The 18,156-nt window shown below is 43.3% G+C and overlaps 1 protein-coding gene across 5 annotated transcripts in view; it reads left to right on the forward strand.

Moving 5' to 3' along the window:
* The window catches only part of PUS10 (pseudouridylate synthase 10), a 68,560-nt gene that overhangs the window by 836 nt on the left and 49,568 nt on the right, over positions 1 to 18,156 (forward strand). For 3 of the 5 annotated variants that reach the window (XM_019516634.1, XM_019516631.1, XM_019516632.1), the window contains exons 2-4: positions 2,860 to 2,996; positions 9,619 to 9,888; positions 14,558 to 14,644. In XM_019516634.1, the coding sequence (XP_019372179.1) occupies positions 2,871 to 2,996; positions 9,619 to 9,888; positions 14,558 to 14,644 (483 nt within the window). In that variant the 5' untranslated portion in view covers positions 2,860 to 2,870. Of the gene's footprint in view, positions 1 to 2,859; positions 2,997 to 9,618; positions 9,889 to 14,557; positions 14,645 to 17,310; positions 17,340 to 18,156 lie in introns of those variants that run through there. The other 2 variants (XM_019516633.1, XM_019516637.1) reach the window with 2 other exon arrangements.

Here is an 18,156-nt window from a genome sequence, read left to right on the forward strand (position 1 = left end):
GTGTGTGTGTGTGTGTGTGTGTGTGCGCGCGCGTGTGCGTGTGCGCATGTGTGTACATGTATGAACTAAAACTATACGTTCTCGGCATTATAGGACATCTGTCTGTCTCTCAACACCACAGACTTGCACTGAGTGAGGTATCAGCCCTGCTAAACAACTGTGAATGTGGCTGTAGAGTCCAATTCTTGGATGACAGTTCCTTCAGTTTCTCATGTGATAAGTGCAGAAGGGACTGCCACTCGAGAGCTGAGCTCTGTGGCCACATTCAAAGATGTTCAACAAGCGGATGCTTCACTCAGTGCAGACCTGTTGTCTCAGGAGACAGGTGCCTTATAATACCTTATATGTATAAATAATAGGTAGGGATGCACTGATAAAGATTTTCTTGGCTGATACCAACAGCCAGTGATTAAGCACGCATACTGGCTGATGCTGATCGCATAACCAATATTTAGTAGTAGTGCAAGGATTTTAAGCTACTGGTATAAATGAACCTTTTTGTTTGTTTGTTTTGCATTTCAGAATGCAAACAACCTGCCTGCTCTGGCCCTTGATGAGGAACGCAGTGACCGCCTTATTCCCACACACATCACCCTTTCACCCACAGCTCCCTACCTGCAGCCCTGCTCCTTGAGCTGCAGTCCTAGATGGGCAGGGTGGACCCTTGTGTGGACAGCAGTGCTGGGTGCGTTAGGAGCTGCAGAGCAATCTACTACCTCAGCCCCCCTGGGCCCCGCACAACCAAGCTCCTGCAGCTGCCAGGGAGAAGCCATTTTTGCAAAGGTGCCTGGTGCCTGGCAGAGCAGAATATCCCTCATGCGGTGCTTTACCCCTCCTGTGCACAGCCCAACATCTCCATGGCAGTCCCGGTGCTTAGGTTCCTGCTGTGTGTGCAGCATTGCCATGGCAGTGGCAGTAGCAGCAGGAGCCAGTAACAGTCCCTTTGTTGCTGAGCATGGCACCCGGTGACCACTCGCCAGCGCCCCCTCCCACTGCTCTCTGGGAGCTGTAGTATGCTGTGGGCTTGGGCTGGTGGTGGGACATAGGGACTGGACTGCTCACCAGGGTGCTCTGGGCATGCAGCCATAATTATTGGCTACAGTGACCAAGAAAAGCCAATAGCCAATAATGTCATGTCTCTTTTTATCGGTGCTGATCTGCTAGCCAACCAGTATATCGGTGCCCCCTAATAATATGCTATATAAACTCAAACTATACATCTTAAGTGTGTTTTTTTTTCTTTTTACAAGAGGCAACAATTTCTTAGGCTGATATTTTTATTGGATCAACTATGCAATTTGAGTAAAATTAGACAAGCTTTTGAATGCAGGACATTCTTCACACACACACTTTATATATGTGTGTGTGTGTAAAGCTTGACATTTAAGGGGTATAGCTTTAGTTTGCTTTTAGATCATACACCTCTGGACAATGCTTCTCTCTCTCTCCAGCTGTCTATAGCAGCTAACATCATGGGGCCTTAACCTTGATTGAGACACCTGGGTACCATTAATATAACTGCATAATAAATATAATTGGGAAGCCTCATAAAGTGGCATTTGGGAGCACTCTGAAACATAATTCACTTTTATATCCTTACTCAAAGAATCTCCTTTGCTTCCTTAATGCCTCCTTTCTTTCTTAGGCTAATTGCGAGAGGTGATGTCCTCCTACAGATGATGAGAAAACAGGCTTGGGCTCTTCTGTTTGTCTCTCCCTTCTCTTGATTCTTCCTTTTGTGGATGGAGGCTACTCTGGCAGTTCAAAACAGAAGTGGCTGAGCTGGAGTCAGCCAGGCTGTGGTTATGAGCTTAAGCATATGCCTTATTTGTGACATCACTGGAAATCCAAGTGCTCCCTTTTTTAGATATTCCAAATTCTTGAAATCCCCTTAAATTCAGATGCCCACATATAAAAGAATCATTTTAGGAGAAAAGTCATTGTAGGAGACTTGTAGTTTTAAGCAAGTGGCTTATTTTTAGGTGGTCATTGTTAGACTTGGAAGTCCTAAAACTCACTTTATAAACCATACTGCTGCACATGAAAAAACACTGCAGGAAAATACTTGTATTTACAGGTACTACCCTGCTGCAGAGTTTATCAATTTCCTGAGGCCTAATAGGGCTACATGTGTGGATGTCAAGACTTTTACTGCAGATCATATTAGGCAACTTTGCAGTAAATGTCTTGTGTAGATGCACCCAGAATGAAGAATCATAGCTCTGGACCAAGTCTGCCTAGCTGTGTCAGTTGCTAGCCTCCAGCAAGCAGAGCTGTTTCCTCTTGGGTCAGTAGTCCTGTGCCTACATATTATACACAACTATTATAATGTGTATAATTATAATAGATAATATATTATTTCGTGGAATAGATAGACCGTAGCAAACCAATCATACTACTCTGAAGGTTTAGAACAGAGGTCTGCAACCTACAGCTGATGGACTGGATCTGGCTTGTGGAGCCCTGGCTTCAGCAGGGAGCTTTCCCTGCACTACACTGCAGTTAGGGCTTTGATGCAAGGGGAGGCTTCCCTGCACCACTGTTTCAGACTTGCAGCAGGGAGAAGCAGCAGAGGTAGCCAAGTCCTAGTGCTGACTTGCCTCAGACCCAAGCTGGGTCATTTCCACATTCCCCCCCACCCCAAAAAAAAAGTTGCCAACTTGTGATCTAAAAGCTAAAAACTAGGGCATTGATCCCAAAGGTCCTGTTCACATGAGTTTATCTTTCTATGGTTTGCAATGGATGAAGTTTATTTTAGAGGAGGTTCGTTTTAAAATAGTTTCTGTTCTATGAAAGTTTATGTTTAGGAGGTAAATATTAAAATCACTTACTATCCATATTTGGCTTTTTTTTGTTTAGGGTTATCCAGCATGTCTTCACTGACAGAAAAGGACAGACCTGTTGCTCAGCTGTTACTGAATACTGGCACTTGCCCACGATGTGTTTTCAGATTCTGCTGTGTGGGATCACAGGAATCTTACAGGCGTCCACACAAGGTTTCCTGTTTTGTTTTTTTAATTAAAATATAAGAACATGAAGGTGTGGGGCTTTTTTACACTTCTCTTGGACTTAACGTAGTTGCACCAATATGCAACTTTATGAACGCCAGTCAGTTATTGGTGGTGTCAGTACTTGGATCTGCAGGCCTGAGAGGAAGAGGTTTAGCAGACTAAGTTAAGGTAAAATCATTGCTTCTTATCTTCTACAATGTAGCTTTATTGATAGATGAATTGGAAGCATGCCACCATTTCAGTCAGTGGGGTGTGATTATTGAATCTGATCTTGAAAGTTGTGAGTGTTTTCTCTAGGATATTGAGTAACCTTCTCTGTATTTATCCGTACCCCATTTTGTAATGCTATTTTATACTAAATGTTAATACAATATGCTTCCTGGACACAAAACTGGGAGGTCACATCTCAAGACATCTGTAATACGTTTCTTCATTACAAAACAAGAAAGACTGCTACATTGCGCATAACTTAAACATTGTTTTTAGACATCTATCTGGCAGTAAATTATCTCCTTTGGAAGTATATCCTAAGCATAAAGATTTCTCTTTGTGCATATGTTTTAAATTTAAACTTACTGTCATTGAAGTCTGAAAGTATCACACTGGAAATGTCATTTACTGGCCAAGTTCTTAAATGAAAATAGCATTAATAGTATCTTACAATAACATTTATAGTGGTACAACTCTGCACATATCCACTCCACTGAAATGCAGCCATCTTTATAGTAGACCGTAAACACTAACCAGCATAGATTGTTCTGTATAGTTGTTACTAGAGAGGAGTTGATTAAGAACCGTACAGCAAACTTTTATCATTATGAAAAGCACTATGGTATCTCTGTTGTCTATAAAGACTAGAAGTTCCATATAAATCGCTATATAGGGATCACAGTTTATCAAAGTCTGAAGAATGAAATCAGCAGTGTATAGCCTTCTGAGTTTGAGGACCAGACATTTTGTTTCAAAAAAGATCAGGGAGCCGTATTCAGTACTCCGGCGCAAAGAGAGTGGGGTAGTCCAGAGAGTCTGTCCCAGTTAGGCAGCATAAAGTGAGCAGCAACTACCTGCAGTTCTCTGGTAGACATGCTGCTCTTTTGGGCTCTTCTGTCTCCTTTCCTGCACTTTTGATAGATTTCTTGTGGACCAGAGACAGCAGGATAAATTAGAGCAGGTATTAAACAGTTCTGACAGGTGCTGGGAGAGAAGATCAGGGAACTATAATCAGTGATTCTTTTCCATCTCATTCCTCTAGTCCCAGTACATCATTTCACACACTGCTCTTTTGTTGCCCAGGCATTAGTCACCTGGATAACTAATCTTCTTTTCTGCTTCTTCTTTTGAGCTGCCTCCAGTTGTACTGTAGGGCAGAGAAGTCATTTGTTATTAGGCCCGCTCCAGAAATCATGCATGGCCAACCGGATTCCTGTGTTCCTTGCCTTTGGGGCTCTGTACAGAAGTGCACAATGGAGGGGAAAGTGCTTTTGAGCAGCTGCATCAGAGAAGGGGCATTTGTGCACTGAACACTCCTGGATAATGTTAGAAGTGGAAGCAGTGGCAGGCCGTCACCCTTTTGCCTTCCTTGTAATGATCAGGGTAATTCAAGCACTTTGGTTTAAAAGCCATAAGTTATGGATCAAGGCAAAAAAATTCAATTTGTCAGTAAATATGCATTCTTAAAATAGTTACGTATTGAACACCTTTGTTCTGAGCGATCTTCCTTGGTGTGATTTTGGTGCTTTTCTGCTTTGTTCTGTTTTTTGCTGAGTATTTCCTGAGCCTTTTATATCTCTTCACCCTTGTCTCTTTTCTTGTTTGTTGGTATCTCTCAGGTTCTGTCTTTGTCTCTTTGATTTCCTTCCTTCCCATTCTATACTGTTTGTCTGGATTCTCCATTTTCTTGGTGCCTCCCTTGTGCAAATAACTTACAAAACAATTCTTCCCCCCTCACATACTTCCCTTCTATCCAGGGTTGTCTCACCGCCATCTGAAATTCAAGCTCTTCAGAACTAAATTTGCTTATTTTTGCTTCTACTGCACCATCACCATTTCCCTTTTTGGTCTTCATTGACAGCTCCAGGTTCTTACCTCCAGGTAAGAGGCTCCTAAGTTCAGTGTCATGCCATCTTTGGTTAGGGAAACAGGGTGGAATTAGTCTCCCACTAAGATTTGACACCGTTTCCTGTCCCTGTTACTAAAACCTGGTCCGAACATTAGCTTTCTTGTTAACAGACCTTTGCCCCTTTTTCCTACTTGCTCTTGTATCCTCCTGGCATCCACAATCTCTGGAAACTTTCCAGCATTGTAGCTCTGATCCATTCTTCACCATGCCTGGGAATCCCTCCATTGACTTGCTTTTTCTTGCCATATCAAATGCAAGCTCTTTCTCTACCTCTGAAAGGTCTTATTTGATATAGCCTCATCTACATCTCAGTCCTCTCCTCTTTCTTTTTTTTGCTAACTGTCCTCACTGTCATCTTTCTTTACTACACTGTGGCTTTCTGCTTCCAGGGTCCTGTATGCTGTCCTTCTGCACACCTTATCAGCCTGTGGTTCTGTCTGTTTCCTTACTCCGAGATTTATTCTGAAAACCCACTTTGTCCAGGAATCCTTCCTTGCCATTTCTGCTTTACCAATGATACCATTCCTCATGTCTGTCATAAGCCTATTCTGTCAATGACCTGATGTCATGACAATACCAACTCTTCACATCTTTAAATATCGATGTGGTGCACAGAGGATGTCATTGTTCTCATCTCCATTTTACAGATGGGACAACTGAGACAGGGAGAAGTAAAGTGAAGTTTAATGGCATATCTAGGAACAGGTATCTAGTACATTGCTCTGTTCGCTGGGTATACTCCTTATGGGGAATTGCTGTGCCTGCATGCTATTAGATAGTAAGGATCATATCCACACAAATATTTAGCTACCTAATATTCATTGATTTCAGAAGGAGGTAGGTGCTTAAATACCTTTGGGAATCTAGGCCTATATGTTTTTAGGGACAAGGAACCTGTTCCTTCTTGAAGTGCCATGTAAGTTTCTAGAGCTATATAGGTACTTGTCGCTACCAATAATAACTTGTGGTAGATGGATGTTATTGAGAGAATAACCATAAGTTAAATTGCTTCAAGAAAAAGTCATTGCTCTTAAAAGGGAAAAGGGTGGCGAATTGGCTTATGGGGTGCACACAGAGGGTGGTGGTGGATGGGTCATTTTCAACCTGAAAAAATGTGGGCAGTGGAGTTCCTCAGAGTTTGATCCTTGAACCAGTGCTGTTCAATATCTTCATCAGTGACTTGGGTGTGGGTGTGGAAAGCACTTTGTCCAAATTTGCTGACGACACCAAATTATGGGGCAAAGTAAATATGCCGGAGGGCAGAGAGCGGATTCAGGCAGATTTGGACAGGTTGGGAATGTGGGCAGAACAGAACAGGATTCAGGTTAACAAGGATAAGTGCAAAATGCTACATCTAATCACCAACACACGTACAGGCTGGGAGATGACTTTCTAAGCAGCACAGCAGCAGAAAGGGATCTCGGAGTCATAGTCGACTCCAAAATGAACATGAGTCGTCAATGTGACAAAGTGATAAGTAAAGCCAACTGTACTCTTTCATGCATTAGAACGTGCATCATGAGCAGGTCTAAGGAGGTGATACTTCCCGTCTATGTGTCATTGGTAAGACTGCAGCTGGAGTACTGCATCCAATTCTGGGCACTGCACTGCTAGAGGGATGTGGATAACCTTGAGAGGGTTCAGAGGAGGGGTACTCATATAGTTATAGGCCTACAGATAAGATCCTACAAGAAGATACTGAAGGACCTGAATCTCTCCAGGCTCCACAAAAGAAGGCTGAGAGGGGATCTTGTAGGCGTCTACAAATACATCGGGGGTGGTGTGGGGGAGGGCAGCAAGGAATAGGGGATACTCTGTTTACCAGGGCATCCCTTGGTGTTACTAGGAAGAATGGCCATAAATTGATGGAGAGCAGATTTAGATTAGACATTAGGAAAAATTTCTTTATGGTAAGGGTTGCCAAAATCTGAAATGGGCTTCCAAGGGAGGTGGTGCTGTCCCCTACCTTGGAGGTCTTTAAGAGGAAACTAGACAAGCACCTAGCTGGGGTCATATGACCCCAGTGCTCTTTTCTGCCCAGGGCAGGGGGATGGACTCAGTGATCTACTGAGGTCCCTTCTGAACCTAAAAATCTATGAAATCTATGAAAATTTTAAGTCACTAGTTGTTTTCTTTCAGATGTTTCAAGGAAACAATGTGGAGTCTGTACTCTCAACATCCTTGACAAAGTTCTGAGTGCTAGAGAAATAAAGAGAGTCTGGGTCAAACATGTATTTAAAAAAATGTAATGGTAGGTATACCAAATAAATATGTAGCATTATTCAGACAAGGCTTTCCATGTGCTTAAACATGTTGAACCTTCACATGATGTAGGCATATATTGCATTGTACTCAATGCAAATGGAGAGACATAGATGGAGAGGAGGTTATATGGTTTGTCCGAGGTGACAGAGCAAGTTGAACCGGCATTAGGATCCAGAACTTATAACTCTGAATCCCAGGCTCTAGCTCCTGCATATAGTTTTGTTACCTTTTCATGAAAGGTACAGAAAAAAACTTGTAATTCCTGCCCAAAGTGGGTAACTGCACCTTAGGAAAAAGCAAGTTTGCCAAACGCTTGTGATTTTAGTGCAATTACACTGTATTGTAAAACTCAGTTTTACTATGAAAAGTATTATAAAAAGTGTAAGCTATAAAATTTTGAAGTGTTAGTGGTATAGAATCTCATTTCAGCTCATATTATTAAACCTTACAGAGAAGTTGCATACATTTGTTCACTTTTTCCAGAGGGCATTATGAGGAAATGAGAATTAATGAAGCTCTAGTGCAATCACTGGGCAACTGATTGCGGGAGTTACATGACAATGTAATCAAAGATGTATAGAACCTAGTTTTCAGAAATCATGAGCACCTATTTCCGTTGATATCAGCTGAAGTTACAGAGGAACAACATTTCCTAAAAACAGGGCCACAACAGAGTATTTTTGCCACTTTGTCAGCAATTCTCAATCTTTACACACAGTGTATAATTATATTGTGGAACTCATTGCCACAAGATGTTGTGGGAATTACTTGCATACCCTCTCTCCCCTCCTCTTTCCTCCTTCCTTCCCGAATGTTTTAACTAGATTCATAAAGTGATTGGATAAATTTTTGGAAGAAAGATGCATCAGTAGCTATTAAGCATGGGAGTTTAGGGGTAAAGTGTCTGAATCAGAATTTCCTTAATCTTAAAAGCTGGAGGCTACAAATGCAAAACAAACAGTGGGGAAAAAAACAGTGGTCGTACCCTGTTCGCTCTCCCTTTCAGCATCCACTCTCTGCTGTTCTGATACGGGGATACTAGGCGAGATGGGACCTGTGGTCTGACCTAGTAAATGGTGGTTCTGTGTTCTTATCTTTTTTTGTTCAGAAACATGTAATTTGCTTGTTTTGTATTTGTTACCATTTCACCTTGGAATGTTTTGAATCCTTCAACTAGATCTTTCAATAGAGATTATGAAAAAAAGAGTAATTATTAAGTACATTATTTAAAGTTACACTAGAACAGTTAATATCACCTTTCAGAATGGCATTTAATAAAGCTTGTCATAACAGTTCCTGCACTGGGAAATACTAATCAGTAGGGCTGTGCAAAGCTTTGGTCGCTGATTTAATTCAGAGGAGATTCAGCCCGATTCAGCAGCCGAATCTCCCAATCCAAATTGAATCGGCAGACCCATTAAAAGGTCAAAATTGCATCTGAATTCTCCGAATCAATTCAGAAAAGATCTGGAGAGATTTGGAGATTCGGAGAGGCAGGCACAGCTGGGCGGCTAGGTGGTGGGATCCACAGGAGAAGCTCCCATGGCTGCCCTGCCCAGCCCCATCACCTCCCTAGCCCCAGCTCACATTCACTGGCTGCAGCAGTGGGGATCAGGGCCTCTGGGAGCTTGTGGCAGATCCCCCACTTGCAGCATGGGGCAGTGGCGATTGCCCCCCCTGCCTGGTATCCATGCAACAGCTGCCCCATGGCATGGGTGCAGTGCAACTCAGCAGGGCGCCGTGCACTGTCTGGGAGCTGGGGCTGAGCGGTGCCAGGCTCCGCCTGACTCCTGGAGCTACCCCAGCTCCCAGACAGTGTGCGGCACCCTGCCGAGCTGCACTGCACCCATGCAACATGCCAGCTGCCACATAGGTGCCAAGCAGGGGCAGGTGGGCCAAGCAGGGGCAGGTGGGCCAAGCAGGGCCAGGCAGGGCAGTCATGGGGTCTTCTCTCATGGCTCCCTCCTGGGAGAGGAAGGCACAGCTGGAGGAGGTGCGGGAGAACTTTCTGCTGCCTGGCTGTGCCTGCCTCTCCCCGGCCGATCCAAATCTCCAAATCAGCACCGAACTGAAAGGGGACAGTGATTCGAATTACCAAATCGAATCACTGTATTCTGAATTGGCCAAATCCGAATCGAATGCTTCCCTATTTGCACAGGCCTACTAATCAGTGAGAGCTGAGAAGAAAATCCACTGATTTTTACCCTTCTTTTCTGTACTTAGGACTTGCTTAGGGAGTTGTATGATCTCCTGGAAAACAGCAAGGATAAAGACGACATACTGTGTCATAATGAAGCAGCAGACCCACCATCTAAGAGAATCAGACTTGAGAATACAGAAGAAGGGACAGAGGACCTGAATCAGAATGGAGCCCTCCAGCATACCCTGGTGGTGAATGATGGGAATGCTGCTCCAGAAAACTTGACCCTGACCGTTTGCAATGTGTGCTTGGGAGTTCTTCAGGAATTTTGCGAGGCTGATTTTGTTAAAAAGGTAAAGAATCACAACCTGCACTATTAAGCATATGTTTGGCCAGCACCTGCAGTGGAAACCATGTTGTCTGGCTTTTTTTATTTGGCTTTTTAATTGTCATTAATAAGGATGAGTTGCATATAGAAGTAGATTTAAAAAAAATGCAAGACGTGGTGAAGCAAACTGAAGTGTGACCTGATCTGCTGTTGACTGAAATTGCTTAAAATATTTTCAATGTAGATGGAATCATTCAGTTGCTAACACTGTTTGGCATGGCATCTGGACACCTCATATATAGCCAACAAGTTGGAATTATTCATGGGCAGCTCAAAGATCATTCTACTCTGGCCTTGCTGTAATATAACTGATGAGTCTGGGTAAATAGGTGAAGCTTGAACCTTCTGAAGTCCAGACAGTGAAACATTTCTGTCCTTTTTCTTTGAAACCTTCTAATGCTCTGTCAGCAATTCCGCTGGACCTTCAAAAATGGACCACAAAATATTATGGCTGTACACGGTGGGCCCTTCTTCTCTCTCATTTTGTGACCAGTGAATGAATGAGGCACAAAGTACACTTGATAAGGCTGTGTTATTTGGCATTTAATGTAACTGGCTATTTTTAATGGACAGAGATGTAAAAGCAGTATGAATACCTGTTAAATATTTCATGTTTGAAAAGACAGGGTTCTTTGGGTCAATGTGATATCTTTTATTAGACCAACTAAATATTTAAAACCACAGGCTAAGGAAAAAGTGCTAAGGCATTGCATGGTATGAAAGACTGAGCCAGCAAATGATCAGGTGAAATGTGTTGATGAGTTAGGGAAAGAGATATGGTGTGAAGAGCATGGCAAGCATCATGTGTGTACAATAAAATTGCTTGTGTAACAAACTGAAATGTGGAAGTGAGATTGAATGGGAGTGTTTCTTTTAAAGCTGACACACAGGACTGGTTAATTTAATAACATGAGCCCTGGATTTAGTGTAGCCCAATGTTTCTCAGACTGGGAAACCCATGTTTCACTGGGGATGTACAGTGAAATTTGGGAGGGTGTATAAGAGGAAGGACTGGGGGAGTAAAAGGAGGCAAATGGCAAATATAAATGAGGGCAAAGGAAGAAAAAATTAAAATGAAAGAACAGCTCTTAGGTTTTTGGAAAGCTTGCAGTGTGGTTGTAGTGACAGACTCTTATGTTTTTAGATGAATCTCAAAATCAATAAGGGGCATGGAACCTAAAAAAATTTGAGAGCTGCTGGCATAGATAAGAATCTGGGACCAAAGAGAGACAACAATACAAGAGAGTTATAAGAGTTGTATGTAATTCTCTCACGCTGTAACAACATTTTTTCTGGCCAAATGCCCATGTTTACTTGCATATTCCCTTCCCCCCCCTCCAAATTAGCCATCCCAAATAGGGGTGGGGGTGTCCTGTGGAAGCTGATTTTTGCATTGAAATGGAGGCATGGGGGCACTGGAATGACTGCTGGGGACTGTTTCCTCCCCTGTCACATACAGGAGGGCTCAGAGTCTATTTGCCCTTGCTGCTCAGCCAAAAGCTAAATATTTAACCCTTTCATAGCCTCGGCCAAACTAACAGTAGGTTTTGGCTGAGCAGCAAGTGGTGGGGGTGGGGGGTTACATTCTTCCCCTCCTGCATCCAGCCAGCATTTAGCCATGATCCATTCATCTTTCTCAAAACAAGGTTTATGTCTTATTTGGAGGCATGAGGTGTGCAGAGTGTCTGAATAGAGCCAGACAAGGTTCTTTGGGTGAATCTGATATCTTTTATTAGACCAACTTAAATAGTTGAGAAAAAAAATTGTTAGCAAGCTTTTGGGTTTAAAAACCCTTCATCAGGCTGAGGAAGCCTCTGCAGTTGGTGTGTGCTCTTCCTGGATGGAATGAATAGTAAAGAAGCCAGAGGCTGGTGTGCGTGCAAGAAAGGCAGTCAGTGAAGATGTAAACTGAGGAGTAAGTGGATGAGAGACAAGCTGGGGGAGGGGGGAGAAAAGAGGGATGAATAGAGCCAGATTTTTATAGTTATTTTTATGTTTATGCCGCTAGGTGGCAATGGCCAGTCAGACTGTAATCCATTTAGAAAGAACTTTTTAAAGGGAAAATTGTTGTCTTAAAAATATGGGTGATGCTGTTTTTAATTGGAATCTCAGAGTGTTTTTAACATGTTTGAAAATATATGGATTTTGAGACTCTGCCCCAAATATGGACCCACAGCAGAAGTTTTACAGCCAACAGCTCTAGTCAGCCCACTTCAAAGAGTTTAACAGGAGTTAATGAAGCTGTAATAAGATGCTTTGCATTTGATTAAAAAATGCCAAATTTCTCAAGGTTGTTAAGTTATGGAAAGATTCTTCAGCACCAAAATAATGGATTTCCCTGATGGACCATTATTGTATATGCCGTAAGGAACAGGTTAAGCTTCCCAGTTCGATAACAGGATTCTGCACTAACAAGTTGATGGTTTTTATTGCACTGTTAAATTTGAAAAAAAAATTGAGCCAGGATATCAGTATTATAAATTATATCTGTTGGTAAGTCAGTAAACTAACCTGTTTTTCCTACAGTATAGGTAGATCTGGTTAGGTATGCTAATATGCTAAGGTTCATACTGAAAATAACATCTGGCTGGGTTGGGAGAGTAAGGTGGAGGGCTGAAGAGAAATGTTATTTTACAGTTATCCGCTTCTTGCCTACAGTATCCATTTACATGCATTTTCTTAGAAGAAAAGGCAAGAAAATGAGTCTCCTTCAAAATTCCTACTGCTTTACAGGTTCTGGTTTCATAGACAGGGAATATCTAACCTGGAATCTTCCTGGTACTGACACAATCTGTTGAACCAGTGAGGCTTTTAAAGGTTGGCTGCTGTACTCCAGTGGACAGTGGTTAAATCCATGGTGATGAGTCATAACAGACTGCTTAAATAGAGACACATGCAATATTCCCTAGCTTCAGTTAAAAGACTCTGAGCAGTGTCTCCCAACTCCCATTCCCTCCCCTTTACTCTGTCTCCTGCCATCCATCTGCCCATGTATTTGCTCTTTCCCTCTTCACAAATGAGATTTTCTCCTCATTCTTTCCAAGTCACCCTGTTCATCATGCCCTCATGTCCACTACTCATCCTCTCCCTTTCACTTTTGCACGAGTGGAGCAGCTCCCCTTTGTAACCAGCACTTGGCTGTGTGCAGTACTTGCCGACAGTTGCATCACCATGCCAGTCTGCAGCTTGTGGTCTGTGGTTGTCCATTCTCCTTCTTAAAAACAACTAGTGCTTTCTCTACAGTTCTCCTGAGTTGTGCTGTTGTCCTGGACACCAAGGGTTTGTCTATACTGCTTTGGTGGCTTGTCTCAGTGGGAATGGCACTGAGCATGCCTCACCCATCTGAGTCTGTTGACATGCTCCAGACCCTAAAGTGTGCATGTAAGACAGCCCTAGCAAAGAACAGGGTCTGGGGATGAACCCAGAGCAGACTTGCTGACAAATTTCCAGCTGGACCATACTTTAATCTCAGTGGCTGAGACATGCCTGATTCCATCCTTGTTGGGACCTGCTGTTGCAGCACTATAATCAGGTTTCTGAAGGACATTTGTATTGATGGGCTGTGGGAGAGAGGATGTTGTGGGGGGCAATGGCGTAGTTTCGCCAAACAGAATAATTGTTGAAAGCTTTCTGCATCTTGCTTCAAATTCTGAAGTCATGTAAAACCTGAGCATCTCAACTGTTATTATAAAGAAAAAAAAATAGTGACACCTTTTAGCTGCAGGGAAAAAAGCATGAAAATGGGAACCCCATGGCCCCAGCACCAGAAGAACAGGAAAACATGTTTGAAATGTATTAATTTTTGGCTTGTGATTTGTGGGAACGGACTCAGAACTTCTGTTTCCTTGGATGCAGCAATAATTAATTTGAAGGGGTAGGAACAGGAACTTTTTTGGGGGGAGAGGTAGGGAGAGTATGGGAGAAGAAGAGGTGCAGCCGCAGTAATTACTTTTTGGGTCATTTCTTAGGCTGGGTTGTTGACGAGCAACACTGGGCTATTTTATTTTATTTATTTTGGACAGAATTAGTTATTTTATATTCAAAGCAATAGAAATCTGGCCTCAAATGCTTCTTTTCTTATAAGAATTATACACTAATCCTGAGAAAACATAGACGTTTGCTCTTAAAAAAATAGAATATTCCATCTCTGTTAATTCACAGGCACATTCTTCAAAAAGCTACTGTAGTAACTTGGTTTTCTTTTTGTCCTGTCTTAGGGACTTGTACATTTGCATTATTGTAGAAATTGCTTCAATGAGCAATGGAAAAGACTGTAGGTCATTTGTTTCATCCATCTGTCACTGTGGGATTATTCCCTTTGCTGACTTTTTTTTAAACAATTTGTTTCAACATAAAATACTGAGCTGGGTTTCTTTTATAATGCCAGAGCAATGAGGATATATTGTGATGACAATAAAATCTGCTTGTAAATTAGTCTCTAAAGGAACCTGTACTGGTGCTTTCATTAACTGAATAGAGTTTAGTGGTTTTACGGTCATTTTGCATGTTTAATGTGTACCAAAAAGTGCTTTTATAGAAGGTTTACAGTGATTACACTAGACTGAAGGATATCTTAAAAGATTATCTGCTCATCTCCTTTTCTGTAGAGTCCTGTTAAAATCTCTCTTTTGCAGGTGTGCCAAAATGTTAATTCCGCGGAGTATGAGTTTACCAGCTTTGTATTTTCTGTGTCCCTTCCACCACAGCTGTCTGTAAGGGAGGTAAGTGTTTACAGACACCTTTGTTCATCATCTTAATTTAAGCATGTAAGAATAAATAAAGTGGCTTGGGAAACATGAAAACCACAGAAGGCATGAATTGAATTGCTTTTGCTTCAGAATAAAGCATTGTTTTAAATACTTGCTAAAAAAAGGAAAATGTAGGAAATGGGGTTTTTTTGTTTGTTTTTTTACCATGTAATCTTCCTCAGGAGTGATCTGAGGGAGTGCAGGTTTCTTTCTTGTTTTTTTCAGTGGACATTGGAGCTTCTTTAAATATGGAAACCTAAAAGGAGTTTCTTTAAAACCTTGGTGTATAGTTCCCTTTGGTGTAGACACCAGCTCTATGTCTTGGGGAAGGAACTGCACAGCTGGTACCTTTCCTGAAATAGATGGTAATTGGTAGTGCAGAATACAAATGAAGGAATGTGAAGATGAACCCTCTAGCTCTACAGCATTGTAGATGATGTAAAACTACATATTTTATTTTAATAGTCTTCCTGGTTACCTAATGTTGGCGTTGTTGGAAATTTAGATGAATGCAGATATGAAGCACTACATTTAGTGGAATTTTTTTATCAATCTTGAACTATCTGGTCACGTGAAAGCCCAATAATTTAGAAGAGAATCAGCAGAATATGCAATATACTGTAAGCTAAAACATACTTTATTAGGTGTATTAGTTGTTATAGTGTCCATCTACTTTCTGTGAATGGCAACCCATAAATGCTTAGGGCTACTTATAAATTCTATATAAGATATAGTACAATTATTCAGTAAGCGTAATGGAATGAAGAGGATGTCTTTTTAGATTATGCGGAAAAATAACGTCCCAGACACTTTGCTCACTAAGGGATCCTTGGCAGTTTTACTGAGGGTATGGATAGACAAAAATGTTACAGTCAAAGGTGAGGGGAGAAAGAGGGAACAGGATTGTTTACACTTTAGCTGATCAGCCGTAGCTGTTTTGTGCGTCTGCTCCTGCCCTGCAGTAAGTGGAAGATAAACAAGAACAGCTTACCACTGAATGATTAGAGCAGGGGTATACTGTACCAGTTTACCTTTCATTTTACTAGGGGATAGAATCAGTCAGGCACAACTTGCTGTAGAGCAGCTGATACCTGGGAATTTCTTCTGTTATTTCCATCCCTTTAGGGGTGGTAGCTTTGGTATTTTAAGAAAATCGTAGTGGCAGAATTACCTTTTGATTACTTAAAATCCTTCTCTAGTTCACATGGACTGTAGGATTTGTCTTCAAGTCACATTGAGTTGAGTTAGTCTATTCTGTTCAGCAGCTGCTGTATCTGGTAGGTCAGTACAAAAAATAGTTGATTATGTCTTTTCTTTTTGGCTTGGTTTTCTCTTGTGACTCCCCACGCCCCCCGGTTCTGTTGCCATCCAAGAATGAGTGTAATCCAGAAGCAGTTACGTTACAAGGCAGATGAGAATGTGAGCATTTGTGTATACATCCAGTAGGTTCTTTAGGGGTGTCCCAGGGTCAGAAGTAACGGAGGATACTTACTGGCAGCACGAGACGCAGCACAAAAGGGGCAGAATGAAGAGCCTGCGCAGCTCGTCAGCCACCTCTTTATTCAATTACGGCCGGCCGATGATGTCAGCTTCAGACGCCGGCCGGCAAAAATGAAAATGGCAGCCGATGCCATGGAGGAGGTGGGCAGCACGGAAGAGGAGCTGCAGCCGCCGCAGGGAGCGGAAGGGATCCTCCCCATGGGACCCTCGGAGCCTGGCAACTAGGGGCGGATGCTGGCAGTGCAAGGCAGAGCACCCCGACTGGAGCCCGCACGGGATGGTGGGGGAGTAACAAACACGCTGGCCAGAGGCAGAGCTAGAGCTGTACCCAGAGGCAGAGCTGACCCCAGGTGGGAGTGTCGGGACAATGGGGGCGAGGAGGAAGCCACACTGGGGGAGAAGACCCCGGGAGAGCCCTGAGGGGTTTACAATTGAGGCAGGTATTGCCGCTGGTCCCATCCGGGTTGACGGGCAGGCGGGAGTGAATACTGGAGGTGATGGGTCCAGGAGTAGAGCAGCCCCCTCCAGCTAGAGTCCGGGGAAGGATAGTAAGGGGGCAGGGGGCTGCCACGTCAGGAAGTGGCTTATTATTCTGTGTTTTGTTACTGCATTTATTTAGTTACCCCATGCGAAGGGGCGTGGGGGAGAGTACGGGTATCCCCGAGGGATGGAGCTGAGGAGAAGCCTCGGAAGGTTTACCTTTTTTTGTGTTTCCCCAAAAGAAGGGGCGGAGGCAAGGAGGGCTGAGGGGTAGGCCCACACGGGCAAACGTGGCTATAGGCCACGGGCACCTAGACACCAAGTCGGGAGGCGTTATCCCAACGGAGGGGACGAGGTCAACAGCCAGACAGCGTACTGAAGGAGGCGTGAGGCCGGGGTGTAGGGGCAGTGGAGCCCCATGAATGACCTCCCGGTGAACCATGGGTCACTGAGTACACTCAATGACCAATCCTGCCAACTGGGGAACAACGAGTTGTGGCAGGCGAGAATGGGGGCGGCGACTCGAAGGGGAGACATCTACTCGGTCTGCGACATGAGTCCGTAAGGCGCTTGACGTTTGCCACCAGAGTGAAGGCTGCCCGAGAGGGGCTAGTTGAGGCCCAGCAGCTACAAGGGGCACAGGATGTGAAACGGTTACTGGAAGGCAAAGGAGGACAGCAGTTCCCTGGTAAGTTCCCATGTACATAGTCTTACTCCACAAAAAGTGACAGCTAACGTGTAATACCATGTTCCTCAGTGAAAGAGGGCTAAACTGCTATGGGGTGGCTTTCATTTGATTTGTAGCACAGTGGCAGTTCATTACTAGGGGGTTGACAGTGTGCTGTAATGCCTTGCCCTCTTTTACTTCCCAGCAACTAGTTCAGGTGCCAGTGCCCTTAGATGTCTGCATGTTAGCTAAGATTTCCAAAGAATGAATGCCTGCACTGGGCCTCCTAAGACTATATTTAGACCCTCAAATAAGGGGACTGAATTTTCAGAGTGGGGTATACTCAGCACCTTCCACTGATTCAGCTCTTGCACTCTCTCATGTTTTCTTGCGCTCTGTCCCCACACACTGCCTCCCATTTCCCATCCTTGTCTCAGTCTACCTTCTTCCTCTCCCTACTTCTGTGTCCTTCCTTCAGTCTGATAATTGTCTTAGTATCACGAGGCCCAAAGAAATGGGTTGAATTGTGGCTAGAGCCCTAATTGTAACGTATGTCATCAGGTTCTTAATATACTTCCATCATCCACCAGAAATATTTTTCAGGGAGACAGGACTTTGCTGCTATAGTTTGCATTTGTGACAAACAAGGATTTTAGGAGTGCACCTATACAGATTTTTGGGGCCAATACCGATAGCTGATATTTAAGTAGGCATATCGGCCGATACCAATCTGATTTTCAATACATATGCTTCCAGCTGGTAAATCCGGTGTGGTGGAAGGGGAGGATGGGAGGAAGGGGCATGGGAGGGGCAAATCAACGCACCCCGCAGTGAGAGA

Source organism: Gavialis gangeticus, unplaced genomic scaffold (genome assembly GCF_001723915.1).
Source record: "Gavialis gangeticus isolate Ggan-Ray unplaced genomic scaffold, GavGan_comp1, whole genome shotgun sequence".
NCBI classification, from domain to species: domain Eukaryota; kingdom Metazoa; phylum Chordata; order Crocodylia; family Gavialidae; genus Gavialis; species Gavialis gangeticus.